Raw genomic sequence first — 16,459 nt, forward strand, 5'->3', positions numbered from 1 at the left:
CAGTGTATTCGAACAGGCGCCGTAGTGTGGCGACTAGGTGATTTTTACAGTAACTTCATTGCAGTGTTAATATAAGCCTATTTGTGACACTAGTAAAGGTTATTTTAGACTGTCCTTGTGGAGTTTGCGCATTCTCCCCTTGTCTACGTGGGTTTCACTCCCATACCCAAAGATGTGCAAGTTAGGTGGGGTAGCACGGTAGCACAGTGATTAGCACAGTTGCTTCTCAGCTCCAAGGTCCCAGGTTCGATTACCGGTTTGGGTCACTGTCTGTGCAGAGTCTGCGCGTTCTTCCAGTGTCTGCGTGGCTTTCCTCCGGGAACTCTGGTTTCCTCCCACAGTCCAAAGATGTGCGGGTTAGGTGGATTGGCCATGCTAAATTGCCCTTAGTGTCCAAAAAGGTTAAGTGGGGTTCATGGGCTACGGAGATAGGGTGGAGGTGTGGGCTTGAGTAGGGTGCTCTTTCCAAGAGCCGGTGCAGACTCGATGAGCCGAATGGCCTCCTTCTGCACAGTAAATTCTATGATTGGCCGTACTAAACTGTCCCTTAATTGGAAAAAAATAATTGGGTACTCTAATTTTTTTTTTTTGTTAATTAAATAAGCTGCAGTATCAATCAATTAAAGTTTAGACAATGAATAAATGAATCAATCTCTTAGATAAACTTACGTGACAATCTGAACATCACATGTTGTAAAAGTAGTTAAATCATACTCTGTACAGTCTGTATCACAGCAGCAATTTACATCACACTGTTCCACCAGTAAGTTGCAGACACATAAAGTGTAAACTGAAAGAGCAAAAGCGAACATAAGACCATAAATTTAAAAGAAATAAATGGTCAATTAATCACTTCCTGTGGATTTGATTGATGGATAATATTGAGCTATCCAGAAACCACATCTCTTATAATACAGCACCCTCAGTAATGCACCAAAATGAAAGATATGCTCAAATTCCAGCACTGAACCCATGATAGGGCTAAGTGCACTACTGAGCCACAGATGACAACAGAATGTTTTTAAAAATTGGATGTATAAAATCTCTTTTTCTTTTCTACCCATTTTTGCTGGCTATTACAATATTTTTAATATTTTCGCAGAATATGTGGGCCGTATAATACGTTATCATGGCAAATTAAACATACACATATTAACGTACACATATGAAGCTCACTCCGATATAGAAACTAATAGACCAGGAAGGTCAAAGTTTCAAAATAGTTCCGATCATAACTATAAATTGTGTCAAGGAAAAACATCCGTCCCTTCAAAACCTCAGCCTAAATTAGTTTCCATATGGGGAGGCACATTTTTCCCATCTTAATTTGATTTGGATCAAATATCTATATCCATACCAATTAAAAAACAAAATAATGCAGATGTTGGAAATCTGAAATTAAAACAGAAAATGCTGGAATACTCAGCAGGCTGGGCAGCATCTGTGGAGAGAGAAACAATTAACGTTTCAGTCATTGATTTTGTTTTGATGAAAGCAAATATTTGATGGGTGGCATGGCAGCACACTGGTTAGCACAGTTGCTGGGCGGCACAGTAGCATAGTGGTTAGCACAGTTGCTTCGCAGCACCATGGTCCCAGGTTTAATTCCCGGCTTGGGTCACAATGTGCGGAGTCTGCACGTTCTCCCCGTTTCTGTGTGGGTTTCCTCCGGGTGCTCCGGATTCCTTCCACAGTCCAAAGATGTGCAGCTTAGGTGGATTGGCCATGATAAATTAACCTTAGTGACCAAAAAGGTTAGGAGGGGTTATTGGGTTATGGGGATAGGGTGGAAGTGAGGGCTTAAGTGGGTCGGTGCAGATTCGATGGGCCGAATGGCTTCCTTCTGCACTGTATGTTCTATGATCTAATCTAACGTGGAGGCTAGGTGGATTGGCTATGCTAAATTGCCCTTAGTGCCCACAAAGGTTGGATGGGGTTACTGGGTTACGGGGAAAGGGTGGAGGTGTGGGCTTAGGTAGGGTGTTCTTTCCAAGGGCCAGTGCAGACTCAATGGGCCGAATGGCCTCGTTCTGCACTGTAAATTCTATGATTCTCCGAAAGGTACTGCAAGTGCTTTCTGTACTTCCCCCTCGCTCTCTAATGTTTGAAGACAAAGAGTAGACAGTTCTATATTCACTTTCTTCCTTTTCCTGAATGCAGTATAGGCATCAATGAAACAGTACTGTTGTCACAGCAGTCTCCATTCTATCTTTACTACAATCACAACAAACAAAGAGGTGCCTGAAATATGCTCCGTTCCACGGTTCAGTTATCATACTCGTTCTCATTTTCCCCTCTCTGATTCTTTAAATTACTGAGAAGAGTTTGATAAAGGTATTTCAAAACAAGATATACGTTAACTGGTTCAGTCACGATTCCCACAGTAGCTGATTCCATATAACTGTACACAAAAATGACTTACAGGCATTTTGGCAGGCGCTGGTGACAGCACCACTGCCGCTCCCGCCGACAAGGTACACCACGAGTCCAGTGGTGGCGGGGACCCTCAAAATTTGGGGGCAGTGGAGACGCCACAGGGGGGAGGCAGAGGCTTCAGTGTGGTCCCCAATCCGAGAGAACCATCGGTTTGTCCCGGGGAGAATGGATGGGGGGGTTCCTGAGCTGGCACATGGCAGGTATTAGAGGGAATAGGGACCTGTTTATAGATGTGACGTTTGCGAGCCTTGGGGCGTTGGAGGAAAAATTTGGGCTCCCCCCTGGAAATGCCTTCAGGTACGTGCAGGTAAGGGCTTTTGTAGGACGGCAGGCGAGGGAATTTCCGCTGCGGCCAGCATGCAGGATCTAGGATAGGGTGCTCTCGGGGGTGTGGGTTGGAGAAGGCAAGGTCTCGGCGATCTACCAGGAGAGGCAGGAGGAGGAGGAGGCCTCGGTGGAAGAGCTGAAAGGTAAATGGGAGGAGGAGCTGGGAGAGGAGATAGACTAGGGTATGTGGGCGGACACCCTGGGTAGGGTAAAGGGTAAATTCTTCCTCCTCTGGCGCCAGGCCTAGCCTGATACAATTTAAGGTTCTGCAAGGCGGAGTCATTTTTTTGGTGTAGAGGACAGGTGTGTGAGGTGTTCGGGGAGCCCAGCAAATCACACCCACATGTTCTGGGCGTGCCCAGCGCTGGATGGGTCTGGAGGGGCATTGCGAGGACGGTGTCTAAGGTGGTAAACACCCGGGTTCAGCAGAGTTGGGGGCTCACACTATTTGGGGTACTGGATGAGCCAGGTGTGCTGGATGCGAAAGAGGCCAGTTATCTGGCCTTTGCATCCCTGGTAGCCCGGCGGAGGATTCTGCTACAGTGGAAGGATGCGAGGCCCCCAAGCGTGGAAGCCTGGATCAGCAACATGGCAGGGTTCATTAAATTGGAGAGGGTAAAATTTGCCTTAAGAGGATCTGTGCAAGGGTTCTTCAGGCAGTGGCAACCATTCCTAGACTTTCTAGCGGAGGTTTAGGAGGTGGACAGCAGCAGCAGCAGCAGCAGCAGCAGCAGCAACGGGGGGGGGGGGGGGGGGGGAACTACTGTGTTTATTATTTAATGGGGGGGGGGGCTTGTATATTGGGGGAATACGTGACATAGCTATAAGATGTCTATTTATGTGTTCTTTGATTTTTCTTATTTCTGTAAGAAAATAATCTGTTTGATGTGTTTGATCTGTTTCATCTGTTTGATGAAAATGTAAAAATTTGAATAAAATTCTTTTTTTTTTTTTTTAAAAGCATTTTATTCCTTTACTTCAGATTTCCAACTTGCATTTCTTTTGAATTCACCATGTTACATAACCTTAACATTTACTGAACCAAATCAGTGGAAAAAAACCATTATTGATACGGAGCCTGGTGTCGAGTGTCCAAGGTTCCCTCTGAATGCTGACTTTGGGAACACAGCAATATGCTGTTCCACTTCGAATGCTGCCCCGCGGGTTTTTAAAAACATAGGGGCAAGGAACAGGCCATTCAGCTGACTTCCCTTTAAAAGAAAAAGCAGCCGAGCAATACAACAACATAAACCTACCGTTTATTTGAAGATTTGGCAGTGTACCTGCCTGGGGCAGGGCCCCGTCTGGAGCTTCAGAAAAGGACGTTGTTAAATATGTCGAATTATCCAAAAAACCCGTGCTATTGCCAGATGTGGAATTAAACTGGCGTGAAGTGCTCACGCTTCCAGGAAAGTTACCATCGGCGAGCACGTTACCCCCACTTTCGATCCGTGCGCTGATTAGCAAGAGTCCCAAAGCGATCAGTAGGGAAACGGCCGAATCCATCACTGTGGACAACCATTAATAACAACCATTAGCATCCGCTTCCTGTCCGTGGTGGGAAGGGGTCACGCGCGATAAGCAATCTGCGCCAATATTTATAATTTTAAAAAATCCAGCGCTTCTCCATCAGTGAGGCGTATATTAAAACAAAAGAGGGAGATAAATAAAAATCCGGCGTTAAGTTTCAATTCGCATGATGTCACCACGCGTCATCACGTCGTTTGTAAAGTCAGTTAATCGGCAAGAACGGCGGTTGTGACGTCCGGACGGCGATGACGCACAGCCCAGTGAGGTAAGAGCGGCGGATGACGACACCCAGCCCCAGTCACGAGAACGGCGGGCGACAGGGGCGTTGCTGGAACGTTTGGGAGAAGTTCGCCTGCTCGGTGCCGTAGCGTCTTACGTCAGGAAGATGGCGGGTTGCCGGTCGACGGGGACGGCCGAGTCCGGCTGCACCAGGGACTTTGAGTGACGAGAATTGTTTTTGTTTCCGCCGGCGAGCAAAGAAGTCCGAGAGGGAAGAGCCCGGGAAGCCCGGGCGTTGAGCGCTGTTGCGAGAGTCTGGGGTGTGTGTGTGGGAGGGGAGGAGGTTCCTGCCCGCCCCCCCTGCCCGCCGCTCCTGTCACTAAGGTGCCAGTCGGGTCCCCCCGGCGGGTGGGGGTGCAGTGATGTTCTCAATTTTGTCTTACGGAAGACTGGTGGCCAGAGCGGTGTTGGGTGGACTCTCTCAGACGGATTCTCGGGATTATAGTCTAGTTACAGCCAGTTGCGGCTTTGGGAAGGACTTCAGGAAAGGGATTTTAAAGAAAGGAATGTGTTACGGAGACGACGCGTGTTTCATTGCTCGGCACAGGAGCGCCGATGTCTTGGGTAAGCCGCTCGCTTTTTATTATTTCTTCCCAGTCACAAAAACAGCAGCTATGACTAGTTGGTGTAAATGGGAACGAATGGGCTTGGGGGCGAGCGCAGCTTTGTGGTAGATACCAAAGGCCCTGTTCAGCATCCCCGCCGATGGAAGAACAAAACTCAGCGAGTTATCAAGTGCCGCTTATAACACATTTGTTATTTACCATCGTTTTTACTTTCGATACCGTCAACGACATGCTAGCCCGCAGCCAGTGCTGATCGGGTAAGTCGTGGGCCTCGATTTTCAGTCGCACTTCCGATGTTTTTATGTGATGTGTGACATTCTCAAACTTTTCGCTTCTCCCTAATCATTAAAAAACACACTTGTGGCCAAAAATAGCTTCCAGCTGAGAATAAATAGCACATTTTTCAGGTTGAGACCTTTTACCGACGAGCTATGAAAATTATGTTGAGGATGCTGTTTACGTTCATCGCAAAAAAAAAATTGTAATTCCCACAATTTAATAGGGGGGAAAAACACCCCGGTGCTGACACTTGGTACAGTACTGTTAACATACTGCAGTTTCAAACGTGTCTTTGAACAAAGAAGACAATCACTTTCTGTATTTGCACTGGTGTACGGAGATTGACTTCCGCATTTCTGAGCCCCATCGGAAATATGAAATCGACCGCTTGTTGCAATTAACTTGCGACTCCATTGAGATGGCATGCTTTGAAGTTTCATTCGGAACAATGTGATTCAATTTAATTGACTCGATCCGTTCTGGTTTAGTAAAATCATAAATGGTGAACATCAGAGTATGTGTATGTGCGCAGTAAATATCTACACAAATAGAACACGGTTGCAACGACTGCCTCTGCCTTTTGTCTCCGTTATACTGTCACGTCTATTTTAATGGCGCCATTCCAAGATGTGATTATAATATCCAGAAATAAAGTTTTGCTTGTTTAAAATTTTAACTATAGAGTCGAGCAGTGTGAGACATGGGAAATAAGACATGGACACTGCAGGGAGTATGATTGTATGGGGCAGCACGGTAGCACAGTAGTTAGCACTGTGGCTTCGCAGCTTCAAGGTCCCAGGTTCCATTCCCTGCTGGGTCTCTGTCTGGAGTCTGCACGTTCTCCCCTTGTCTGCGTGGGGTTCCTCCGGGTGCTCCGGTTTCCCCCCTCGAGTCCTGAAAGATGTGCTGTTAGGTAATTTGGACATTCTGAATTCTCCCTTGGTGTACCCGAACAGGTGCTGTAATGTGGCGACTTGGGGCTTTTCACAGTAACTTCATTGCAATGTAAGCCTACTTGTGACGATGAAGATTTTTTTAAAAAAAATTAATCTCCAAAGTGGTTTAAATGTTTTGAGACTGGGCACTTTTTATTGATTAGAACTCCCTTTCGGCCCTGAAAACCCAATTTGTACTTGGGCGGCACAAGCAGAGCCTTGCCAGGATGTCATTGATTTTACAGCCACCAGTCAGAACTGGATCAACTGTATAAATCCCAGTTTTGGGTGTTTTGACGAATGCTGATATTTGAAGAGCCTGTAGTTCAGTATTTACAGTACCCAAGATGGCGACTCTCTGCGAGCTCTTCCTAACAGGTCCACTTTTTACTTAACTTACAATCAATCTAATTTTTAAAAATTTAATTCTAAGACTAACATTATTTACTAACTCCTCTCTTTTACCTTGTGTTGCCCTATTTAGTATTTTCTTTTCCTTTTTTGAAAAATACTTTAAAGGTATTTGCAAGTTTTTATAATAATAACAATGACATAAATATGGTATGATTAAACATTTCCACCCCCATCCCAACCATAAAACAACAATCTGCCCCCCCCCTTGGAAGACTGCATCTGCTGACATTTTAATTTTCCCCGAGACGAACGGCTGTCACCTCCGGGTGAACCCTCCCATTGACTCCCTTAAGGTGAACTTTATCTTCGAGACTGAAACCCAGCCATGTCACTAACCCAGGTCTCCACACTCGGGGGCTTCGAGTCCCTCCACATTAATAAGATCCGTCTCCGGGCTACCAGGGAGGCAAAGGCCAAGACGTCAGCCTCTTTCGCCCCCTGAACCCCCAGCTCTTCTGACACGCCAAAGATCGCAACCTCTGGACTCTGCACCACCTGTGTTTTTAGTACTGTGGACGTTGCCTTAGCAAAGCTCTCTAAGCTTCAGGCATGCCCAAAACATGTGGACATGATTTGCTGGGCTTCCTGCGCGCCTCGCACACTTGTCCTCTACCCCGAAAAACTTGCTCATCCGAGCCACTGTCATGTGTGCCTGGTGGACTACCTTAAATTGTATTAGGCTAAGTTTGGTACATGATGAGGATGTATTAACCTTGCTTCGGGCATCCACCCACAGATCCACCTCTATCTCTCCTCCTAGCTCGTCCTCCCACTTGCCCTTAAGCTCCTCCACCGGAGTTTCTTCCGCCTCCGAAAGCTCCTGGTAAATATCTGATACCTTCCTCTCTCTCACCCAGGTACTGGAAACTACTCCATCCTGCAGTAGCGGAAAGGTCGGAACCTGCTTTCTCAAGAAGTCTTGCACCTGCAATACCTAAACCCATTCCCTGCTGGCAATTCAAATTTATCCTCCAAGGCTTTCAAGCTGGGGAATAAATAGATCCCCCATCCTCCTGATTCCTGCCCTTTGCTATCTCTGGACCCCACCGTCCAGCCTACCCGGTACAAACCGATGATTATTATAAATCGGGGTCCAAACCGATGCTCCCTCCACTTCCTTATACCTCCTCCACTGCCCCCAGATTCTCAGAGCCGCCACCACCACTGGACTTGTGGAGTATCGGGCCGGCGAGAACGGAAGAGGTGTTGTTATCGGTGCTCCCAAACTTGTGTCTTAACATGCCGCCGCCGCCTTCTGCTCCCACACCGACCCCTCCCCCACTACCCATTTCCTAATCATGGCTATATTAGCCACCCAGTAGTAGTTGTAGAAGTTCGGCAGTGCCAAATGACCCCCCCCCCCCCCTGGACTGCGCTCCAGCAATATTTTCTTCACTCGCGGGGTTTTACCCGCCCACACAAAGTCCAAAATAACCTTATTCACCCGCTTGAAAAAGGCCTTTGGGATGAAGATTTGGAGGCACTGAAAGATGAACAGAAATCTGGGAGTACCTTAATTTTCACGGTCTGTACCCTCTCCGCCAGTGATAGCGGGAGCATGTCCCATCTCTTAAAGTCCCCTTCCATTTGTTCTACCAACCGGGATAGGTTTAAATTGTGCACTCCCGGGCCACCTGGATTCCCAAATACCGAAAGCTCTTCCCTACCATTTTAAGTGGCAGCTCTCCCAGTCTCTCTTCCTGCCCTCTTGCCTGGATCACACCCCGAAAAATTGCCAAATTCCCCCAGGATTCGCATAACTTCCCCCATCCCATCCAACGGATCTGAAATGTACAAGAACAGGTCATCTGTGTAAAGTGAGACCCGGTGCTCTTCCCCCCCCCCCCCCCCCCCGCCCTTTCCAGTTCCTAGAGGCTCTTAACGCCATGGCCAATGGCTCTATGACCAGAGCAAACAGTAGTGGGGAAAGGGGGCACCCTTGCCTCGACCCTCGGTGTAGTTTAAAATAACCCAACCTCAGCCGGTTCGTACGCACACTCGCTACTGGTGCCTGATAGAGCAACCGCACCCAGTCAATGAAACCCTCACCAAACCCAAACCTGCCCAGCGCCTCCCACAGGTAATCCCACTCCACCCGATCAAAAGCTTTCTCTGCATCCATCGCTACCTCCATTCCGAGGGCATCATAACATTTAAAAGCTTTCGATCATTGTCCTTGAGTTGGCTGCCCTTTACGAATCCCGTCTGGTCTTCCCCTATCACTCCCGGGACACAACCTTGTGGTCAGTATCTTAGCCAGCCGTTTGGCGTCCACATTCAGCAGTGAAATTGGTCTGTATGACCCGCATTGCTCCGGATCCTTCTCCCGTTTCAGGATCAGTGAAATCGAGGCCTGCGACATTGTTGGGGGGAGGACTGCCTTCTTTCGTGCTTCATTAAATGTCCTCACCAGCAGTGGGCTCAATATCTCTGAAAACTTCTCATAGAATTCCACCGGGTAGCCGTCCGGCCCCGAGGCCTTGCCGACTGCATGCCTTCCAGTCCCTCCATTATTTTCTCAATCTCAATTGGGGCTCCTAGCCCTTCCACTAGGTCCTCCTCAACCCTCGGGAACCTCAGCTGATCCCCAAACTGCCTCATCCCCCTCCACCCCCGCCGGGGGTTCCGACTCATGTAATTTGCTGTAAAAGTCCTTAAACACCTCATTCACCCCCACTGGGTCCAGGACCGTATTCCCACCTCTACTCTTTACTCTCCCTATCTCCCTGGCCGCCTCCCTTTTTCTGAGCTGGTGCGCTAACATTCTGCTTGCCTTTTCCCCGTACTCCTAAATCGCCCCCCCCTTGCCTTCCTCAAATGTTCCAAGCTTTCCCTGTAGTCAACAGCCCAAACTCTGCCTGTAACCTCCGCCGCTCCCTCAGTAGCCCCGCGTCCGGGGCCTCCGAGTATCTCCAGTCCACCTGGAGTATCTCCTCAACTAACTTATCCCTCTCGGCTCGTTCCACCTTTTCTCTGTGGGGCCCCTATCGAGATTAATTCCCCTCTGACCACTGCCTTCAATGCGTCCCAAACCTTCGCTGCAGAAACCTCCCCGTATCATTTGTTTCCAGTTCTGGATGGACTTGTTCACCTGCCCACAGATCGCTTCGTCCGCTAGCAACCCCATATCCAGCCTCCACAGCGGGTGTCGTCCTCCCTCCACACACCCGTAGATCCACCCAGTGTGGTGTATGATCCATCACTGCGATTACCGAGTACTCAGTATCCACCCCCCCCCTGGTATTAACGCCCTGCTCAAAACAAAAAAGTCAATGCGAGAGTATACCTTGTGGACATGGGAGAAAAAAGAAAACTCCTTCGCACTTGGCTGTGCAAACTTACATGGGTCGTTCCCCCCCCCCCATCTGTTCCATGAACCTCTTCAATTCCTTTGCTGGCACCCTCCCTGTCTTGGATTTTGAGCGGTCCAATTCTTCAATTCCAGATCAATGACTGTGTTAAAATCACCTCCCATAATCAGGTTATGTGACTCTGGATCTTGCCTAGCACCCGCCTCATAAATTCCACATCGTCCCAATTCGGAGCATATATGTTCACGAGTACCACCCGCACCCCCTCCAGCTTCCCACTCACCATTATGTACCTACCCCCCTTGTCTGACACGATTCCCCCTGCCTTGAATGCCACTCGATTATTGATCAAGATTGTTACCCCCCTGGTCTTCTGAGTCCAGCCCTGAGTGGAATACTTGGCCAACCCACCCCTTTTTCAATCTAGTCTGGTGTATAACCTTTAGGTGTGTCTCTTGTCGCATTGCCTTGTCTGCCTTCAGCCCCCTCAAATGCGCAAACACGCAAGCCCTCTTGACTGGCCCATCATTCAACCCTCTAACATTCCATGCAATCAGGCCCCCCCCCCCCCCCCCGCCGACTAGCCACCACCCTTTTTAGGCAAGCTCTCCTCCCCTTTGTCCCCTAGTAACAGTTCTTCATCCCCTGTCAACAAAGCAGCTCCCCCTCTCACTCTCTTTCCCCCCCACACCCCCCAGCAACAGCACTAGAAACCCAACCCCCCCCCCCCCCATCAAACTCCAGCTTAACACCTCGCCACCCACTGCTTCCGTGAGTCAGCTGACCTGATAACGCACGCCCATGGCACCAAGCAGTCTATCTCCCCATTGTTCTCTCCCCTCTTTGCACCCCCCCCCTGCTTAAACAAACATTTTCAAAGCATCACATTCCCCAGTAAACACACATCAGAAAAAACTGCAAAAACAACCACAGAAGCAGAAGAAAAAACAGCCCCAGAAACCACCACCCCCCAACCATCTCCCTGTAAGACTAAGTTAACTTAAGCCATCAAATCAGCCCCTTATTGCAAATAACACGACTTCTCCAACCCAACACAACAAATCGCCACCACAGTACTCTCCAAGGCTTCAGTGTCTTTTAGTTCACCTCCAGTCTTTTTTCTTTGATAAAAGTCCATACATCATCCAGCGTTTCAAAGTAGAAGTCCTGTTCCTCATGTGTGACCCACAGACGGGCTGGGTACAACATCCCGAACTTCGCCCCCTTCTTAAAGAGGGCCGTTTCTGCCCGATTAAACCCAGCTCACCTCTTGGCCAGATCCAAGCCCAGGTCCTGATAAATGCACAGCTCTCAATTCTCCCACTTGCTGCTCCATTCTTTCTTGGCCCACCGCAGAACGTGTTCCTTGTCTAGGAATCGGTGTAAACGTACCACCATCGCCCTCGGCGGCTCGTTTGCTTGGGGCTTCTTTGCGGGGGCTCTACCCACTTCCAGGGGCCGAGGGAATGCCTCAGTCCCCATCAACTTCTCCAGCATGTTTGTCACATAGGCCCTTGCATCCGATCCCTCATTGCCTTCAGGGAGGCCGATGATTCTCAGATTCTGCCTCCTGGACCTGTTCTCCAGGTCCTCCAGCTTCTCCTGCATTCTTTTCTAGCGGTCATTCATCAACTCCACCTTGGTTATGTATTCCTTGTGCTCAGACACCTTTTTCCCCACCTCCTGGATCGCTCGTCCGTGGGTCTCCTGATTCTGCACCACCTGATCAATCAAAGCCTTGATCGGGTCCAACGAGTCCTCCTTAAGGTTGGCGAAGCAATCTTCAAAAAACTTCACCAGCTGCTCCGTCGACCACTGTGCCGTCTCACCGCAGCCCTTACACTCCACCGTGCTTTCCCGAGTCGCCAGCTCTACTCGTGCCTTCCTTATAGGACTTTGTCTTCTCACACGGCCACTTCTGGTCCAATTACCCATACACTGGAGGGGAATTTCTCCACACTCTCTCACTCTTCACCGATTTATCCCATAAAATCCGGAAGAAAACGGCGGGAGCTATCAAATGTGCGACCTACTCCATGGCCACCACCGGAAGTCCATGTATTTTCTTTTATTTCCTTTTCTTTTCATGTACTTAATGATCTGTTGAGCTGCTCACAGAAAAATACTTTTCACTGAACCTTGGTGCACGTGACCATAAACAAATCCAATCCAGTACAGGAGGATCTGTTCATTAAGTATCTAGACTAAAGGGAGAGAAATGATTTGTCTATATTAAACCACCTCCACTGTGGAGTTATTTTTTTCATGTTTCTGTCGGAAACCTACTTGCGTAGATTTGTCACACTAATTACCATTGCTACCTTTCTACCTATCAATGAAGATGCTGCGGTGTCATTACTGGCGGGTGCAATATCATCTAAAAATGCAAGTCAATTACACTTGAACCCTAATACTCCACTCCTCCTGTCAGGTCTGTCTTGCACAATCTGACATTTCTTCCATTTAAATAAATAAACCTCATTTGTATTTTTTTCCAGGCTGTTGCCTTTTGGTGAAATCCGATTGTGTGCAATCTAGGCACTTCATTTTGAGTTGAGCTTTTTACCCTCTAGATTCTCCATAACACATACCACCTACTAACACTAATCAATTTGTGGCAATGCCTGCTGTCAGAAAACTGATGTAGTTTAAGTGATCTATAATTGGGTTGTTAAATATTAGAAGTGTAGATTTAAGTGGGTTTAATTTAGTGTTTTGGGGTGCATGCTAGTTAGATTCATGTAAAACAAGGTGTACGGCGGGGGGGTGAGAAAGAGTGTTGGTTTCAGTTCAAACTATGGCTATATTGTGCTGAGTGGTTGGGAAAAGGAAAGTAGGTTGGGGAAAGAATGAGATGTTGCTTAGCAACCGGGAGGCCACTTTTAAGAGACAGACCTTGTTTTAGCTGAATTTGTAGCAGTTGGAACTCGAAGGTCAGAGAGAAAACTGTTCTCCATTCTGCCAGAAGCCGGCAGACCTCTTGAAAAGAACCCCATAAACAAATGAAGAGCTACTTTTATGGAAAGTAGAGAATGAACAGATGTTCCAGGAAGTTTGAAGTCAAAAGAACAAACCGAATTGGAATAAGGTACTGTTCATGGAAGTTTTTAAAAATTATATTTTATTACAAACTAATCAAAACAAGTTACTGAAAATAAACACCTGGGAAACATAAACTTCTCAGCAATCAACTATACAGTCTGTACAAATTTTTACCCTGCCCGCCGCCGACCAGCTCCTCAAACACGGTCATGAATATCTCCCATCTTTTCCCAAACCCCCCTGCAGAGCCCCTTAACTCATACTTTATCTTCAACCGCAGGAAGTCGTACAGGTCACCCAACCAAGCCGCTGCCCCTGGTGGCGATGCCGACCACCACTCCAGTAAAATTCGGCCTTTCTCCTCTTCCATGAGCTCCGGCTTCTCTGAAACCCCAAATATCAACACTAAAGGATCCTCCTCCACCACTATCCTGCCTAAGACCGCGAACACTCCCGCCGAGAATCGTCCCAATTTTTCACAACCCCAAAACGTGCACTTGATTCGCTGGCCCCCGCCCACACCTCTCGCACTCCACTGCTACCCCCAGAAAGAACACACATTCTCGCCCGAGTCATGTGCACCACTTTAAACTGTAACAAGCTCATCCTTGCACAGGAGGAGGTCCCGTTTACCCTACACAGTGCCTCACTCCATACTCCCCAATTGATCTCCCATCCTACTCCGCTTCCCATTTCTCCTTGATCGTCACCACCCACTCTCCTCCCTGCCTCCCCCCAGCCACTTGTGTATATATCCCCAATTCCTCCCTCCCCCTTCCACATCCAGAAGTAGGTCGCTCCAGCAGGGTGTATCGCGGCAACCTAGTGAACCCCCTCCAGATGCTTCGCACAAAGTCCCTAACCTGCAGATACCTGAACTTACTGCCCCTCGGCAGCTCTACCCTCTCCCTTAGCTCCTCCAGACTGGCGAATCCTTGCTCCAAATACAGATCCCTCACCTTGACCAGCCCAACCTTTTCCACCTCCTGTGCACATTGTTCACATGCTGCGCCCCCCCCCCCCCCCCCCCCCTCTGCTCAAACCCATGATTCTCGCGCAGTGGTGTTAACACAGACATCCCTTCCACCCTAAAACTGCTGTCACCATAGCCCTCAAACTGGACCCCCTACAAGATCCCTCCTCTGCCTCTACCCCTTCTCCTTCCCACCACAGCTGCCCAATAATAATGAAGCAGGTTTGGCAACCCCCCCCTGCTGCCTCTACCTCTGTAGCAGGGTCCTCCTGACCCTCGGCACCTTCCCCGCCCATACAAAGTCCGAAATGAAAAAAGGACTTTGGTATAAAGATCGGGAGAGCCTGAAAAATAAACAACCCGGCAGAATATTCATTTTCACCACTTGGACCCTCCCCGCCAATGTCAAGTGCAGTGTAACCCACCTGCTAAGAACCTCCCTGGCTTCCTCCACCAGCTTTGTTAAGTTCCACTTATGGAGCCCCGTCCATTCCCTCGTGACCTGAATCTCCAAATAGCAGAACCTATCCCTTGCAACTGTAAATGACATTTTCTCCCCCCCCCCTCAAAAAATTAGCCTGCTGTCCCTGCTCATTCACCAGGAAAACCTTGCTTTTCCCTACATTCAGTTCGCACCCCGAGAACCTTCCAAACCTCCCCAGCAGCCCATAATCCCCATTCTCTCCAGCGGATCTGAAACATACAGTAAAAGGTCATCGCCTAGAGCGACATCCGATGCTTCCTCTGTATCTCCATAATACCCTGCCACTCCCCCGACCCCCTAAGAGCCATCGCCAAAGGCTCTGACCAGTGCAAACAGCAATGGCGACAGCGGTCACCCCTGCCTCTTACCCCTGTGTAAGCCAAATCTTCTCGAACTCGTATTATTCGTTCTCAAACTCGCCCTTGGTGCCTCATACAGCAACCGCATCCATAAGACAAATCCCGTCCCAAAACTTTGAACAAGTACCACAACTCCATCCGATCAAATGCCTTCTCCTCGTAAATGGACGACACCACCACCTCCGGTACCAGAGCTCTCTACGGATTCATCAATACATTCAACAGCCGTCTTTTATTACTCACGAGCTGCCTGTCCTTCACAAAGCCTGTTTGATCTTCTGCAACCAGCTTGGGGACACAATCCTTCATCCTCCCCGCCAACAACCTAGCCAATACTTTCACATCCGTGTTCAATAGTGATATGGGCCTATACGACCCACATTCCACCTGGTCCTTCCCCTTTTTCAGGATTAGTGTAATTACTGACTGCATCATCATCTCTGGCAGTTCCCCCTTCTCCAGCACTTCATTAAACGCCCCCAACAGATGTGGTGCCAGGTCTGTCGCAGATTCTTTATAAAATTACGGGTACCCATCCCTTCTTGGGACCTTCCCTGACTTCATACCCCTGATACTATCCAGCACCTCCCTCAGCCCCAGGGGCTCCTCCAACGCTTCTTTGCTTCCTCCACCTGGGGAAATTCCAGCTTGTCCAAAAACCACCCCATGTATGTGAAAGCCTTCAATACAAATGAAATACTGAAAGGAGAATTGTAAAACTTCAAAGCGGATCCTTGTTGGGAACAACTGAGGAAAAGCATTGTTTGAAAGAAGATTCTCAAGCATGTTTTCCTGGAGTTTGGGCTCACTCGTGCGGAAGCCGGAGTCCACTGAGATAAGTGGGCCCATGGCGTTAGAATTGTCTGTGTGGGGGGGGGGGGGGATTTGATAGATATTCACTGCCACTTGATTTCAGAGTGGACTGTGTCTGACCACAGTCAGCCTGTGGATTTGAGGGGTCTGTGTTTACCAAAAACATTATAGCACAAGGTATGTCTTGTAACCTGTTTACATTTGTGAAGATAAAGGACAGGGGTGAGGAGTATTGTAGTCACTTGATGTTTAATTTTATTTTTTTTGTTAAAAGCTATTTGGTGGTCCTGAGACTCTGTTCCTCCACGGTGTCTAAATAAAATCAACTGGTGGCTACGGAGGTCTTCATGAATGCCTTTGTCATCCTCAAATCACAACTGTTTCAACCCTCCTGGCTGTTGTCCTATTTTCCAGTCTCCATATATTTCAGCTCATGCAAAACGCCATTGCTTGGATTTTATCCTGTACCACTCCTCTCTTTGCTTAACTGTATACTACAAAGACTGTGGATCCTGACAATGTTTGGCAGGAATAGTAGACATGTGTTCAAGAACTGATTGTCCCTAACCAAACCTTTCTAGTACAGCTACAACATCCTCATCTACCTGACAGTGGAATATTGGTTGTCTTGTTTGCAAAATGCAGGACAAATTCACCCTGATCTAGTCCCATCCCATTGGTCTACTCTTGATCACAGCAAAGTGATGGAAA

General features: G+C 48.2%; 2 protein-coding genes across 2 annotated transcripts in view; one reads left to right on the plus strand and one right to left on the minus strand.

The window, feature by feature from the left end:
* tctn1 (tectonic family member 1) overlaps positions 1 to 4,465 on the minus strand; it is an 87,275-nt gene extending 82,810 nt beyond the window's left edge. The window contains exons 1-2 of the mRNA XM_072495101.1: positions 4,020 to 4,465; positions 670 to 790 (exon numbers count right to left, since the gene is read on the minus strand). Of these exons, the coding sequence (XP_072351202.1) occupies positions 670 to 790; positions 4,020 to 4,269 (371 nt within the window). The 5' untranslated portion in view covers positions 4,270 to 4,465. The remainder of the gene's footprint in view (positions 1 to 669; positions 791 to 4,019) is intronic.
* Positions 4,466 to 4,608: 143 nt separating this feature from the next.
* The window catches only part of LOC140407902 (protein phosphatase PTC7 homolog), a 56,700-nt gene continuing 44,849 nt past the window's right edge, over positions 4,609 to 16,459 (plus strand). Inside the window, exon 1 of the mRNA XM_072495111.1 lies at positions 4,609 to 5,136. Coding sequence (XP_072351212.1) covers positions 4,935 to 5,136 — 202 coding nt within the window. The 5' untranslated portion in view covers positions 4,609 to 4,934. The remainder of the gene's footprint in view (positions 5,137 to 16,459) is intronic.

Source organism: Scyliorhinus torazame, chromosome 1 (genome assembly GCF_047496885.1).
Source record: "Scyliorhinus torazame isolate Kashiwa2021f chromosome 1, sScyTor2.1, whole genome shotgun sequence".
NCBI lineage: Eukaryota > Metazoa > Chordata > Chondrichthyes > Carcharhiniformes > Scyliorhinidae > Scyliorhinus > Scyliorhinus torazame.